Source organism: Labrus bergylta, chromosome 14, assembly GCF_963930695.1.
Source record: "Labrus bergylta chromosome 14, fLabBer1.1, whole genome shotgun sequence".
In the NCBI taxonomy this organism is placed as follows: Eukaryota; Metazoa; Chordata; class Actinopteri; order Labriformes; family Labridae; genus Labrus; species Labrus bergylta.
Genome location: NC_089208.1, coordinates 23192350 through 23209177, shown reverse-complemented (window position 1 = coordinate 23209177; position 16828 = coordinate 23192350). Strand labels below are relative to the sequence as shown.

Below are 16828 nucleotides of genomic sequence, written 5' to 3'. Positions count from 1 at the left end.
AGTCAAAGAAGAAATGCAAAAAAACCCCAGAAAAAACCCAGTTCCTCAAGTGTCCACTTGAGGCTGACTCCAAAAGTGAATCATTCCCAATTAGACCCCATATGATAATGCTCAACTTTACAGAAGTATTAAACATTTACAGGTTGGTTTATAAAACAAAACAGGTTTCTTATCTTGCTTCATTACGTAAGATTATGAATCCTAAATATAAAACATGTTTGATAAAAATGCAGGCGGCCCGAAGTTAAGATTGGATCACTTTTACTACAAAATAATCTGAGCAGATAATCGGTTCAGAGCAGACTCGAGTCTGGAACACCCCTCCCTCCCACCCTTTAGGAAGGTGGACTAGAACCAAAAGCCCGATTAGCAATCAATCAATCTTTATTTGTATAGCGCCAATTCATAAGAAACGTTATCTCAAGACTCTTTACAAAAAGCAGGAAAAAGACCTTACTCTTTGTAAGATTACAAAGACCAAACCATAATCCATCATGAGCATGAAGCAACATTTAGCAAAGTTACAGTGGAGAGGAAAAATTTCAAAAACCTTGAGGAGATACAGACTCATATTGAACAACTGTCTGCCGAGACTGGTGAAGCGGACGACACACATTTTGTGGTCTACATTTTAAAGTTCTTCATGTTCAGCTTCAGCTTCATTACTGCCTGTTAGCAGATCAGTGTCGCTGACGTCAGCCCTCATGTGATTAATGTCACCAACAGGCAATTAATAAGTGGTGGTTACTCTAAGCTGCTGACAGCTTGGCTGACTGTTGTAGTAACTGTGTGTGACTTTATTGTATGTATATGCCATCTCAGTAGCATGTAGCCTCTATGGTACCCTGTAACCCCTGAAACCATCAAGGAATAACTTAAAACAAACAAAACCCTCAAAATAAAAACCCAAATTAATGCATGCCCTGACTAAATATGATACCATTCACTCCTCCAATACTACAGCTGGACTCTTTACTGATAACAAGGAGGCAGACTACAGAGGAGGTTCAACATGTTTCTACGGAGATGATGACTCTGTTTTATAAAAGTTTTATTGAATCTGTTTTAAATTTTTGCATCGCTGCATGGTATAGAAGCCTGAACTTGTCAAACAAGAATAGACTTGGGAGACTTGGGAGACTTGTAAAAACAAGCAGTAGAATCTCAGGGTGTCAGGTTGGGCTTTTGACCTTGTATAATCAGCAGGTCCTGAGGAAAGCTAGGGCCATACTTATGACCCCAGATCACCCACTTCACAGTGAGTTTCCGCTTGTGGGACAATAAAAACTCTGAATCTGAATCTGAAAGACATCTACCTCATTGGTGCCATCTGCAGGGAAAACCTGCACAACCCCTGTATGATGTATCATATAATTTTTTTATTTTTCTTCATTTTTAAATATCTTATTAGTCCCTGAGGGAAATTTTGGTTTACACTCTGTCATTGAGAGACATGCTTTTCACACACACAGGCCCCAATCACAGGTAGGACCTGTGGAAATCCAAGGGCACTTCAGCAGTGCGGCTCTGCCCTATTCCGTATTTTGGTCCGCACTGGGGCTTGAGCCGGTGACCCTCCGGTCCCCAGCCCAGGTCCTTCCAGACTGAGCTACTGCCACCCCCAGGCCCATCAAAGAAATTACAACACCAGTCAGGTTTTTTCCCCATTTGATTCCATTTATTGTCAGGTATAATAAGTTGTACACTACAGAGAATGACTTGTAGAACCAAAGGGGCGATGCTATACTGGAATAAATAAACAGGTTTGCAGAGTATCATAGTTGAGTTCAATCAGGTTATACTGGGAGTGAAACACTGTGAGTGACATGAGACTGGGCCAATGGAAAGGAAGACTTAAGGGTGATCCCTGATTGTACCGCCAGTTTGTTAACATATGAGCTCCATCTTTCTGCCTTTATTTTGAAATAACACATGATGGTAAAAAGCGAAATGTTACGCCCTGCAATCAAAAATACAAAAGTAACTACACTTCAATTGAAAAGTAAGTAAATTTGTGTAAAAAAAAAAAAGATTGATCTTTTTTTTGGGTTCGTAGAGATTGTATTTTTTAAATGAGCAAAAAAAGACAAATTTATCCAGTCATTCACTTAATTTCACATGTCACAAAAAACACATTTCTGATTGCATTACATACATTTTATGCTTTTAAACCATACACATTTGTAATAATAAAGTCAGAAAGTGACCTCTTGACTACTGACCCATAATGAGAAGAGGGTGTGTGTTGGCTAAAACCATCAGAGTATCAGGCTCCTCTCCACACACTGGGGTGTTTTGGTTCTGACACTTTCTAATGCAGGCAGGTACACTACAGTTTGAATTAAAGGAGCAATATGTAACTCTGACACCTAGTGTTTAAAATGGGTACTGCAGTCCACATTCTAAACATTGTAGAGAGCTGTCTCCCCCCGCCCCCTCCTCTCTAGAGTCGATGCTCACACAGGTCACCATGTGGTGGACACTGAAGCTTCAGTGTTTATCCAGCTCTGCATCAGTCTGTAAACCTTTCTGTGTTCTAACCTCTCTCCATTTTTCAAAAGCATCTCCAATATTGATCCTAGTTTGAGCACGTTTCTGCTCGTGGAGCTTATTAGAAACATGCAGAGGCTTTTTAGGTCGGGTACAATCACTTCTATCTGAACCACTTCTCTTGCCCGCTTCCATCACTGCAACACCTGTTGACCTGATAACTGCTCTCATATCTGGCAAACCGAGGGGCATCCAAAACGACTGTGTGGGGGTGTCTTAAAACCGCCTACCTTCTCTGGTCCAAACAAATCCAGAGCATTCAGGACCAGAATCTAAAGTTAGAAGGAGGACATACTGGCTGCTGCATTGTTGTCAGAGAAGCCAGCACTTCAACACATATTGCTCCTTTAAAGTCAACCTTTACATGTGGAGCCATAAAGGCGACTATGGGAATAAATGCGGGCAGAGCCTCCGTCCCTCTGGCTGAAATCAGAGGATCTTTATCATGTTCACCCTGCTCGCTAATCCAATAGCGATATTAAGCCTTCACCATATTAAGAGACAGATCTGTGTAAAACATGGACATGAACAGTTCATCCTCAAGTGGGAATACATTTGCAGCTAACTCAGCTTCAAAAGCACAATCCAACTGCTTTAAATAAATAAAATAAATAATAAATAACCCAATAAATAAATTTAATAAATACAGTAGAATAATAAATAGTTGTGTAAAGAGTGCATGGAGGCCTTTTTGCAGACAGTTTCCTGTACAGTACCAGCATCAGAGCTGCACAAATATCTAATGACCTCACTGGACACTGCGGAAGAGGTACACACACTCACTCACACACACACACACACACACACACACACACACACACACACACACACACACATTCTCACACATGATGTCAGGATTAGCAGAATCAACATAATAATTTAAACAGGGAAAAGAGTAAAAATACATAATACATAGTTTCTTTTGCCTTCTTTTCTCATTCAGCTCTGTCTGCAAGCAGCTGACACACTGAGCATGTCAGAGGGGAGCCCCGATGCACCCTGGCAGCGATCATGTCGGCCAGGTGACTCTCCTTTTATCGAGCAGCAAGTCTCTCTTGAAGCATCATGCTAAACAAGCCTCCCTTAGACTACATGGAATATACAGTGCATAGTTTACAAAGCCAGAACGCAAAGAGAGTTTACATCTATTCACACAAACCTATACATCATTTTTAAAAAAAGTTATTTTTTCCAATTGTTTTTCGCTTACGATTTCATCCTCCGACTTTCTCTTTTTTGTTCTCACTTTTGTTGATCGCGCTGCATCGTTGAAATTAAAGTCTTTGAGGAGAAGAGTTCGTGATGAGGGAAGAAGAAAAATGTCTGATTTTCTGAAATGTAAAGTGAGCTGCTGTTGCGTCCACATTTCTTCTTTCTACTCGGCTCCTTTTTGTAGTATATATATATTTAGATAGAGTGTATATATAGTTTTAACTTGATTCATTTTTGGTTGCTTGGTGGAAGAAGAGAAAAAGTGCTTACATACAGCAAGATTTGTTCTCTGGGCTCTACCGGACTTTTCCTTTGTATAAGATATAATGAACAGTGGCAGCCAATTTGATAGTTATGTGCTATATTTAAAAAAACATTCTCCTCTTTGATCCAAGCTCGGCTTTAGAGAGAGATAGAGGTGGGGGTGGGTGGGGGGTGAGGGGCCCTGGACCGTCATTAAAACCTATCAGGACTTCTCTCTTTGATTCTGTTTCTCTTCTGTCCGTTTCCTTCAGAATCCCGGGCTGTCGTAGCTGCTGCGGCTGTAGTAGCTGTGGTGGCTGCGGGATCGACTCCTGCTGCGGCTCCAGCTCCGGCTTTGGCTGCGATTACGGCTCCAGCTCCGGCTGCGGCTCCGGCTCCTGCTATGGCTCCGACTGTGGCTCCTGCTGCGGCTGTAGCTGCTGTAGCTGCGGCTCCGGCTGCGGCTGGAGCGTGCCGGACTGCTGTCGGAGCTGGATGAGGACGGACTTGGTCTGTAGTACGGGATCGGCCGCTTCCGAGCGCTGAGGGAGAGGAGGAAGTAGGAGAAGTGTTAACAAATATATTGGACTTTAGGTTGGATATTGGATATTAGTGTCGCATCCTTCATTGATGTGTTGGAATTAATGGAAAATAAGAGTTTCTGAAAGGACACATTTAAACATCTCTCATCAGCTCTCTCGGTTTGAAACATCTCAGGAAATGGAAGTGCTATAACTTTTTTAAGATCTTCATTGAACAGCTTTTGTCAAAAATGCAGAAAATGCCCAAATGTTTAAAACACTCCAGTTTCAGTGCTAGGAATAAAGCTATGCTATACTCGTGGATAGAAAGATCATTCAATGTTCGAACGGGTCTGAGTTGGTACTTTATTTCCTTAAAGAGCATTTTTTGTGACAAGCATGGTTTTCACAAAATCCTTTTTCTTTTCTTTTTTCACTATTTTAGACGTTCCCAGATTTTGCAATGAGTGTTAAGTACTTAGAATACACAGGACAAGAGTTGGTGAAGTCATCCACATACAGTAGTGCATGGTTTAGCCAATTTCTGTAAGCTCTTGTGTGATTTTAAAGGTCACATTATGTAAAATCCACTTCACCATGTTTCTCTAACACTAATATGTGTCTCTAGTCCGAATACAAACCCCCCAGTTATAAGAAAAGTCCATCCTCTCCGTCTTTTGCCTGCTCCACTTTTCAGAAAATGTGTGCTCAAACAGTCTGTTTGGAGATGTTCCCTTCATGACATCACAAAGGGCAGTAACCCCTCCTCCAGGTGGGTGACACTCCCACAGCTAGGTGTTTGTTCTGCCCTCTGAGTCTGCCTTCTCAACATAAACAATAGGACATGGAGCGAGATATTCACAGACACCCGAGCCCTTCCAGAGAGGGGGCGTGGTCAGCTACAGCTCATTTACATATTTAAAGGTACAGACACAGAAACAGCCTGTTCTGAGCAGGGCTGAAATAGAGGGGTTTATAGGAATGATCAAATACAGGATCAGAGTGGATTTAGAACAAGAAACTTCACACATGTTTTGGGGAGCTCTGAGACTTATTTAAACTGGTTGAAGAGGAGGAGGATATGTGACATTTAAGGAAAACTCATTTACAATTCTGGCATGAAGAGCTTCAAAATAAAAAGAGCTCCGACCACTTGTCCAATCCATTTCAAAGTTTAATGAGACCAGACATTTCTCAATCTTTTAAATCTGCTCCTGTGTTCACGTTTCAGCACGGAATGAAAACCATGCCAGCGTGCTCATCGGACTCTCCTGATCTGGAAATCTGTGTCTTTAAGGCCTATAGCACTTCCCGTTTTAGGTAAAAAAAACTGAATGTCCTTTTTATGTTCTGGTTTAATTCTAGGGCTGCAGATGGTTTTTCTTTGCGTATTTGACAATTGAATATACATGATTGTTATTGCTAGTTTCTAAAAAGCTCGTAAAAATAAAGACCAAAGGATCGTTTTTTGAGAACATGAACGCAGCAAAGGTCTTTTATAAGTTGTGTTAGTACAACGTTTGGTTGATTGAGAGCAAATCAGTGTTAGGTTGATCAGTAAAGAGCCTAAAAGAGAGCAGTTATAAGGGTTAAAAAAGCCTAAGCTGTTCACACACACACTTTGCACACCAACACACACGCAGTAGAGAAATGCATGTCGTTAGTTTCAGATGAAGCACAGATTGCCTGGTTAATAGCCACCCTGGAAGTGTTCCCTGTAAGGTAATTGGCTGTTAGTTGAAAAAAAGAGAAGAAGAAGCTCTTCTTCTACAGTGGAGGCCGACACCCAGAAAAATCAACACTCAGCGGTGCGGGGAGAGATAAATGCTATCAAGGTTTCCCTGCTGCTCCAACAACATGTTGCACCTTGTCTTTGTAGATTACTCAGGCTCAGCTTTTCGTCTTCCATATCTGCCTCGGGAATCCAAACAGGCTGAGCCATAAAGAGATATGTGCTTAATAATCCTTGATGGCATTTTAATCTCTGTCCCCCTGTGTTACAACGTTAGTGTGAGTCTGCAGAGACGAGCAGCTTCAGAGTCGGAGTGAACAAAGAGAGGAGAGGTTAAAAAAATAAAAAGGACGAGGGCAGGTTTACTCAGGAGACCGCCGATGGTGCTGCAGCTCGGACGAGCTTCTGGAGCCTCACTGTTACCACGGTAACTAGCCCACAGCAACTGAGTTCAGCAGCATCCCGTTGTCTCGGCATCAGGATCTCTAGGAATGGAGTGAAAGATGACAGAATACACACACATTTCATCCCTGTCTGTTCACACTGAGAGGACTCATTGGACCCTTAAATCACAGAAACACGGGGCGCAGACGGCCCAGCAGGGAGGTCGTGCCCCATGTACGGAGGCCGTAGTCCTCCGAGCAGACCGCCTGGGTTCAAGTCTGACCTGCGGCTCCTTTCAAACAGTTCAATCCCCACTCTCTCTCTCGCTCCCTGCTGTCCCCAAAATACTTTAAAGTAAATAAAAGAGGTGGGGTTTTTTCTCATTTTTGATTTTTAATAATTGACGAAAAGGATTAAATTGTCACTATCAAAACAAGTTTGTAAAAAGCCTTAAGGAGGCCGGGTCGTAAAACATCTCTCGATGTGCAGACACCTCGTGAAACAGATGTATTGATGCATATTCATTTATTGATTCACATTTAATGGAACAATCAACAATAGAGTGCATGGATACAAACAAAGATGACTAGAAAGATCGATGTTTGCTTTTTAACTCCTGCCCCTTTTAACATCAGTCCTGCATTAAATGCTTCCTTCATGACTTCGTTCATTATGTAAAGTTTTTGTAGAGACGTGGATTGAACCTCATTGTGCAGGCAGCAGGTGATGATGCTGATGAAATTCACGGCATTACAGAGAGGTGTTTCTGTTTTTATGCCAACCCTCAATGATATAATTAGATAGAAGCATCTGTCAGCGTGACACAAAACACTCAACAACACCATAATTATATCCATCACACTGTCTGCATTATTCAGGGCTGAATAATTACTCTGCATGGGAAAAAAACCCACCAAAAACATCTGGCTTATTGTTTACTGAGAGCGAGAATTCTGCATTATAAGATCCTGAGCTTCAATCAGAGATAAGGCGGAAAATGATGATGTCATCAAGGAACATTTGAAAAAAAGATTACTGCATCAAAGAGTGGGGACTTCCTAACATTGTAACATTGTTGCTTTAACTGCAGAGTCCACCTTAAAGGCAGGGTTGGTAATTTTCTAAAACTAGCATGATTTTGAAAGTAGCATTCCCTCAGTGCCCCGTCTGCACACACCCCCCCCCTCTCCCCTCTGTGCTCTCTCAAAAGCCACGCCCCTCACTTACATGCACGAGCACCGTTGGTCAAGAAGCGGATCTCGGCCCATCTCTTGCTTTGTGTAGAAACTACGTCGTCTCATGTCTCATTCAGTGGTAAGTAAACTCACAGTATAAACTCCGTCATCGGTGATACGCTTTGAGTGCGAGCTAGGGCATGCAAGAGGTAGAGAACGAGCAGGGAGACAGGGAGGCGTGTGATTGGTTCATCAGATTGGTACCTCGTGGCAGACATTGGTCAAAGTTTTTACAGACTTACAAACTGCTAGAGATGACGGATTTTCTTTGTTCCTTTTTCAGAGCACGAGTTATTGATTTCTGTCAGGACCTAAAGACAATTTCAACCAAAATCTTAAAAAGTGTTTCTAGAGGAAATGACCAACCCTGCCTTTAACCAATGCATCATCATTTTTTTATTAAATAAATCCTGTATAAGTGATTTCTGTGTGGCCGAGGAATTCATAGTGTCACCTCAAAACATCATAAACCCACCAAGCCTGCACCTTTAATTCTCCCCTCACTGATTGTAACTCCTATTTCACACAGAGAAGTTCATGAATCTGAATGTGGTTCTTAAAACATCCAGTTGTGAGTTAGAGCAGGAAAAAATTGTATTTCTCTTGCATGTCTTCACCGTTATCTGAAGATCTAACGACTTTTGCCCCAGCGATGATTGACCTATTAGAGTGTGTCATGTTTAAGTGGCAGACATGGAAGACTGTGTTACGTCTGCTGTTACCTGGTGATCCTGCGAGCCTCCATGAAGCTGGGAGAATCTCTTCTTCTTTTACGAATGGGCGAGTAGCTGCGTGAGCGACGGCGGGCTCGGCTGTCGGTGTCGGAGCGGTTGGCACTGTCCCTCTCTCTGCATCACAAACAGAAAACCATCAGAACAGCAAAACAGAAACCCTGGCAACAAGTAATCAAACAGTTAAGAATAACTCACCTGGAGTTATTCTGTCTGTTGTGGGGGGACTTGGCCTTGCTCGGCCCTCTGTCTCTGGAGGCAGAGCGTGACGATGAACGGCCGCTGCTCCAGGAGCTGCTGCGCTGCCGGAGGTTTGGTTTGCTTCGAGACTCCTCTTTCTTCCTGCCCGATGCGTGCGAGTGGCGTCCTGGAGATGCTGACGTGCTCCGGTGGTGAGCCTGACCTCGAGTAGAGCGGTGGTGGCGCTTGGAAGAGTGGCCACCTTTTGTCCTGTGATACATTAAAAGAATGATCTTATTATTGTTGTTTAAAGGAGCAGTATGTAACTTTGACACCTAGTGTTTAAGATGGGTACTGCAGCCCAAATTAAAAACATTATAGAAAGCTGTCTCCCCCCGCCCCCTCCTCTCTAGAGTCGATGCTCACACAGGTCACCATGTTGTGGACACTGAAGCTTCAGTGTTTATCCAGCTCTGCATCAGTCTGTAAACCTTTCTGTGTTCTAACCTCTCTCCATTTTTCAAAAGCATCTCCAATATTGATCCTAGTTTGAGCACGTTTCTGCTCGTGGAGCTTATTAGAAACATGCAGAGGCTTTTTAGGTCGGGTACAATCACTTCTATCTGAACCACTTCTCTTGCCCGCTTCCATCGCTGCAACACCTGTTGGTTTGACCTGATAACTGCTCTCATATCTGGAGAACCGAGGGGAATCCGAAACTGTTGTTTGTGCTTACTTCCTCTGATGCCGAGGGGTTCTCCCTCTGTGAGCATGGTTGTGCTGCGAGTGGGCCGAGTCGCTACTGTGAGCGGGGGAGTGGGAGCTCTTATTCTGGCCTCTCTGACTCCCTCTCCTCCCTGACGTCTGGTTCACAGCTGTGTTCCTGCCGTCCACACTCCCAGCCTCTCCCGCTGTGCACATTTGTCCCGTTTGGCTCCTGCCGGGGGCGCTGTGGAGCTTATGCTCTCTCAGCAGAGTGGACTGGAGGCCGTCAGAGCTGGAGGTCAGCAGACGGAGCTTCTGCAGAGAAAACGATGACCAACAAAGGAAAGAAAAAAAAAAAAAAAAAAAAGAAAAAGGGCAAAGAGAGCATTAGAGTGTTTTCAGGTGGGGGGAGTGAGTGCTACGGTGTACTTGCCAAAAGAAGGTAAACATCTAAAAGAAAAAGATCTAGGTTTTCTCCATATGGCTTATAGATAGTCCTCTATGGTGCAGCGCATGCAATACTTGGCATGCAAAACCATAATGAGTTGAAGAAATCATAATCGCAAAAACAAACAAAAAAACTAGGAGGAGGAAGGAGGAAGAGGAAGAGAGGGAAAAATATCAACAAAACTGTGAACCAAATAAGTTAAAGAGCAGAGGCAGAAAGTACAGAGCTACAGAGTTTGTAGAGTAGAAAAAGAGGACTTCTTCATTGTTTATTCTTTTTTTAAAGTAATGGTTAAAAAAATGAAACGAAACAGAAAGAGAAGACAACTTGACGGAACATCACAGAAATGGAAGGAACAAAATAAAGTTCACAATTATTGAATCGATCGAATCAGAAAACAAATCGTCTGCTACTCAATTTTCTCTTTCTGGATTTTTTTTTCCTGAAGACAATTGCTGAGATGTGAACAGCGACCCATTTTCTCTGTTTTTTTTTTTTTGGTCTAATGGTTACTCTTGTTTAACTCCCTTCTGGTTAACATCCACTTACCAATAAAGTGGTATTCCCTCCTTTAGTAGGTAAGGTATGAAGAAAAGGGAAAAGTGGGGCAACATAAGTGCATCATTAGATTCACAAAATGCAAGAGAAAAAGACACAAAACCCTTCCCTGCCAGTGACTCATGAGACAATGCATGGACATCAATGGAAAAGAACTGAAAAGCAAAGAGGAAAACCACAATGTGCAGGGAAGCCCTCACACACAGAGTCAATCCTCCTGGGCCCGCTCCCCTCCTATACATCGCACAGCAGCCGGCTCGCCACAGTGACACCTTTTATCTGTCACTTTTAAGACAGCTGGGTGTTTCTTACCTATTTTTCTCTCCATGGATTCTCTACCCCGTCTTAAGGAGTATTTAACTGGAAAGGTAGGGAAAGCTAAACGAGATCCGCACACCAAGAAGCTCCCATTAGAAGGATTTACAGTCTGAGGACGAGCATGTTCGCTCGAAGCGTCACTTAATAAATCCTTCTAACGGGGGCTTCTTGGTGTGCGGATCTCGTTTAGCTTTCCCTACCTTTTTGTGTTTTTGGGATCCAGCACCCACTGAGGGATGAACGTGTCTCTTTAGATTTTTAAAGGACTATTTAACTCCCAGACACGTCTTTAAGGTCTGGTGTTTCAAAGACTTCTGGTTACAACCAAAGTTTCTGTTAACGTATCTCTACATCAGCAACAGTGGGTTAAACTCCTGGGAAAACACTCGGGTTCAACCATATTTCATGGTGTTCATGTTTTTATTTCTGGGGAAGACTGATGTAGGAACCCCCTCCAAAAAGTATCAGTCCTGTGAAACTCCAGTTAACGGCTGAAACAAGTCGATGGATCCTTTAGGCTTTTAGAGCCCACTTTTAGAGTGACGAGAAGTCTGCATTAGCTTCAAGCTAACAGTTTGCAAAGTAAAAATGTGTCCTGAAGTATGAGAGAGTCGATATATTTTTTATGATCTTAATACCAGTTAAAGACCAAAACCAACAATAAATCTGTCCCAACTATGATGTATGTTTTTATCTCTGCACCAGAGCATGAATAATGGTCCCCAACAGATGAATCTTTCACTCCTGTGTGATGCATGTGTGCTCTGGTGCCCAGAGGAGGAGATCAGTTCATCTCATTTTCAGCTGCTAGAAAAGATCTACAGGCTGCAGTGTTGGCCTGGACTGTCGCCTGGTCTGCTTTTGGTCCAGTCAGGCAAAATCTTAACTATTCCACCATGGTCGTCAGAGGATTCATTCTACTAAATCTGATGTGTTTCCGTCTTTAATGCTCGCAAAATAAATGCGATAACGGTGAGAAGAGCTAATGAGCTAATGTTAGCATTTAAACACACACAGTCTGTAAACATTGTAAACATACCTGCTAAATATTAGCATTTCAGTATTGTCATTTTATGTTAGCATGTAGCTAAGGTAATTGCTAATACTGGACTTGCTAAGCCGCCCGCACTGCATAATCTTCTACAGCATTATTTGGCCTCAGAAGAACCCTCCTGATATTTGCAGGAGGAGCTGTTCGTGTGAACGCTAACAGCCAAACTGCTGCACGACCATAGACTGTCTGCACGTCACCTCTACCATCTCTGTGCTCTAATGAACCTGCTGCATTATGTTTCCTGTTCTCCAGTATGTTCTTCTCCACTCTTTAGTTCACATTGTGATTCTGTTCAACTACACGTAGCATTGATAGAAATACACATATTCTCATTATAGCGTTGTATAGAGGACTCTGTTGCTTCGTCTGCTACTTCTGCATAATTTTTTGTCTTGCCTCAGGAGACCCCCTCGCCCCCCTCTAGTCTGACATGGATAGTCTCCCGCTGTGAGGAGCATATGTGAACATCCAGGTCAGGAGAATATCCAGAGCAGTCCTCCGGAAATGATCTAGATATTTTCAGGAGTGCAGATGTGGAAACGGCTACATTGTTGGATTTGGTCTTTTGGAGGTATTTGTTCCTGGCAGGAATCACATTGAAAGAGAGATTTGAATATACCTGATGTTCCAAACCTCTATTTGAAAAACCAACAAAGTATCAGTGTAGGATGGAGGGTCAAAGTGGGAGTTTGTAACAGATACTTGTGATGCACACAGCCGCTGTAGGCAGCTCAAAGAAGAAGGTAAAACTCCGAGATGTATTTTGAAGAAAAGCAAATACAGCTGAGGTTTAGGCATGCAATGAGAAGTTCAGATTGAACATCTTCCTAATCTAAGATACAATAGAAACACTGACGAGTGGCCCCTGCAGAGAGAAGAGCCATTCTCCACAGGAGAGAGAGAGGACAACTAGGCGGTATATAAGAAGAACACACAACCACTGGTGCTTATTACAGTCGTTAGAAACAGTCGTGGAAATCAATATGATGTAAAATCATAAGACGAATGTTCTAAATCACCAACAAACAGAGAGATGCTGGACAAACAGGAATGCATTCTACCAAAAATCAACAGAAAGAAAAACGAAAAAGAAGAAAGAAAGAAAGGAAGAGATGGACCTGGAAGATAGAGCGGGACACTTCAGGATGAAGTTAAGAAGGAAAGAGAAAAACCAGAGCTCTACGTAATCCAATCTTTTTAAGAGTCAAATCATAACAGCTGAAGTAAAATGAGTTTAGACCATAGTGTAAACAACAGAAAGAGAGAGAGAGAGGAGAGAGAGAGAGAGAGAGAGAGAGAGAAACATTGACGTCACTCAGGCTAGGGTGCTTGTCACATTCTCATCTGCATATAGATCACGTGCGTAGGCAAAGCGTTACCTACCTTCCATTTCAATCAGTGACACGTATGCAATATTAACAAAACAAAGGAAAGAAAGAAAAAAGGAGAAAGGAATGTTCTCCGCAGCGAAATGGGAAAAAGACAATGACCTCTTTTAGTAACAAAGCTACATACTTGTGTCCAGAGACTAAAGGACAAATAAACAAACCAAAAAGTCAAAAAAATAACGTAGAGGAGGGGGGGGGGAAGGGGGTGATAAAAAATCAAATCCAGATGGAATTCAAACTAAAATAAGAAACAAAGGATGAATCTAAGCACTACATGATTTGCTTTGTCTTTTTCGCTTGTACAAATGCAGCCATATTGTGTCAAAACAGGGAATGGATAGAGGTAAGTGGAAAGAGTTAATTGTCATATTAGTGGACATCCATGTAGAGTAGAGGAGCTATAAGGACGAGGAGGAGGAGGAGGAGGAGGAAGAGGAAGAGGAGGAGGAGGGCATGCAGAGCTCGCAGATGTGAAAGATAAATGGGAAGTAAAAATGGTAGGACAACAAGAGTGAGTCACACAGGACACAGATGATCAGGTATACAGGACAAGGGGGGAGGGGGTGGGGGCAGGGAGAGATAGTCACTGCTATAATGTACAACTAGCACATTTAAAAGGGACCCCAGTCACATTTTGGCCTGGGTCTTTTTTTCAGCAGCACTCTCTAGCTCTCTATTCTGTTATGTTTTTGGACGTCGGCCATCTTTCTTCCAGGTGATCTTTTGTTATTTGTGCATCGGGATAAACACAGGTACGGAGGGAGAGCGCCCCGAGGAGCAGTTTGAAACTGTAAGCCAGAACATGGGAGCTCACTTTCAAAAATGGCTTGGGTCCCTTTAAAAGTAACACTGGTGTTTTTTTTTTCAATGTGTCAGTAGTCCTAGTAATCTCCAAGAGTCCATGTAGTTGTGTTTGAAGTGTTTAAAAACATCCATTAGTCATGAGCAGGAGGAAGACTGGCCCCTTGTTTGGGACGGTCTCGCTCATCGTGTTGGAGACAGTCTGGAAGCTTTGTGCTGTAAAGCTTGTTTTTTTATCAACTTCCCCAAAAGTCCTCCACTCTTAAGCTTTCTCTCCTGAAATCTAGAGGCATGCAACTTGATCCAATAGTTGAAGGATAGCAGGGTGACCTGTTACCCACAATCCTCTGTGCAGCAAGATACACAACGTCGAAGCACCACCAGTGTTCAAGCTTCCAGGTGAGCTTTGGTATTGCCTTGCATGTTTTGTATCTCCAACGAAAAATGTTAAATTTCAATGTGAACTACATGCAAAAAAGGAAAACGGCAGTACAAGCTAATGTCAAAAATGTGTGTCTCTAGTCTGTCTAAAAACCCCCAATGATGAGAAAAGTCCATCCTCTCCGTCTTTTGCCTGCTCCACTTTTCAGAAAATGTGTGCTCAAACAGGCCGTTTGGAGATGTTCCCTTTATGACATCACAAAGGGCAGTAACCCCTCCCCCAGGTGGGTGACACTCCCACAGCTAGGTGTTTGTTCTGCCCTCTGAGTCTGCCTTCTCACCGTAAACAATAGGACAAGGAGCAAGAAAGCCCGAGACACCCGAGCCCTTACAGAGATGGGGGCGTGGTCAGATACAGCTCATTTACATATTTAAAAGTACAGACACAGAAGCAGTCTGTTCTGAGCAGGGCTGAAATAGAGGGGTTTATAGGCATGATCAAATACAAGATCAGAGTGGATTTAGAACAAGTAACTTCACAGACTTATTCAAACTGGTTGAACTTTTGCTATTTGCTAAAATATCAAATTTGCTGTAGTGATGACAAGCCAGGCTTAAAAAGCAACCAACTGGACGTTGGTTTTTCATGAGAGAGAGCTTCAAGGAGGGCATTCATTTGTAGTTTGTTACCGAACTTTTCTCTAAGAAGCATCCAGGACTGTCTCCGTCACAGTGAATGATATGGATCCAAAGAGGACGACTACAGAAACAAATTAGGATGACAAAGATATAAAAAAACAAAGCTGCTATATTGAACATTTGCTAAACCACACAACTGCTGCAGTAAAATTGAGATCTGTCACACATAAGCAGCCTTCTCCTCTGCCATGACTCCAGTTTGGAGGGTAGCATGAAAACAAATATCTACACTTTTGGTGCAGATTAACAAAAAGAGGCATCATCACCTACAGAGATGCTGCTTAACGAAGAGCCATGTAAATACTCCTTCACTACATCCCAACAGAGAGGCTCAAAGGTACAAACAGACCTCCTGCAGGCCCGGTTCAAGAACCAAATGATTTAGGGGGGTGCAGCTGAGATTAAGGGGGGGAGGGGCAGCAGCTATAGCCACGGCAACATTAATGACAAATAGCGTAGTTCTTATGGGTCCCAGGTGAACGGACAGGTCACGTGCACCTCTCATGACCATCATAGAGTCACTGTTGTCATTTAAAGGTAAATAAAAACACTATCTCTGTTTTTTGCATCTATTCAATTGAGGGTGCAGAAATTTAAAATGAGGGTGCAATGCATCCTTCTGCAGCCTTGTAGAAACCCCCCCTCGCCTTTCTGCAACCGGCCTGAGACTAGAAACAAATGTTCGGGATTGAAGAGACACTGCCACCTAGGGGCGACATGCATATCAACATTTGTGTAAAGTAAGTAAGGAGCAGTAGAGTCTGTTTTAAGCTGTGGTGGTTTTTCTGCAGGAGCTGATGGACGCCTGGAGGAGAAGAGGATCTATCACTGAGCAGAACATGTGCTTAAGGAGAAAAGACAGCTGTATTGACAAGAAGAAACTATTACACATACCCAGTTAACCTACGTGGTCCAGTTCCAAAACATTTGAGTGCTTTTTATACAAACGAGACAGAAAGATTTGGGCATTTATTCATGAGTATAAACCAATCAGATTGATTAAAAAAACGAACAAAAATAAGCAGAGAGAGAGAGAGAGAGAGAGAGAGAGAGGACACATGTGAGCTGGAGTAGAAAACAGAAGACATCAGTTCTCTGAGTTTCAAACAATTTAGACGTCCATCCATTAAAAGGACGATCATATCATGAGCGTTCCCTTTGGTTCTTAGTCGTGTTGTTTGTTATAAACAAACGTAACGTCCGCTGTCTGACTATAGCTCTGATGATCATTTTAAAGTGGTGAAGAGCAGAGGTCGTTTCCATGACAGCGGATTTAATCAGAGACTAACAGAGGAGCAAAAACAAACCAGGAGCACTTAAACAGCAGAGAGGGGATTATATACAGAGTGTGATTTATCACGCTTTAAGGGGCCTATTATAGGAAGTGTCTGCTGTTTTTTAATGTAATGTAATGACCCTTAAATAAATTAAAGATAAAGAGAAATGCTCCGGCACACTGTCTCACTTTCTGCTGATAAATGTATTTTATCATACAACGTTTCGGTGTAACCGACCTTCATGAACGTATCGGCATAAAGCGAGACTGTTTTTTTGTACTGTACTGTCAGCGCGTAGCAACACCCCTCGACCTCAGGGATGCAGACCTTCTTAGGAATCATTGATCTATGTTTACTGTGTTTCATTCTTCTTCTTTGTTGAATTTATTGGCTTTCTACGCTTTGTCGCGC

At 42.7% G+C, this 16828-nt stretch overlaps 1 protein-coding gene across 1 annotated transcript in view; it reads right to left on the bottom strand.

Moving 5' to 3' along the window:
• Positions 1–1651: 1651 nt before the first annotated feature.
• srrm3 (serine/arginine repetitive matrix 3) overlaps positions 1652–16828 on the bottom strand; it is an 86410-nt gene continuing 71233 nt past the window's right edge. Inside the window, exons 11-14 of the mRNA XM_020650435.3 lie at positions 9525–9808; positions 8807–9058; positions 8600–8725; positions 1652–4547 (exon numbers count right to left, since the gene is read on the bottom strand). Coding sequence (XP_020506091.2) covers positions 4274–4547; positions 8600–8725; positions 8807–9058; positions 9525–9808 — 936 coding nt within the window. The 3' untranslated portion in view covers positions 1652–4273. The remainder of the gene's footprint in view (positions 4548–8599; positions 8726–8806; positions 9059–9524; positions 9809–16828) is intronic.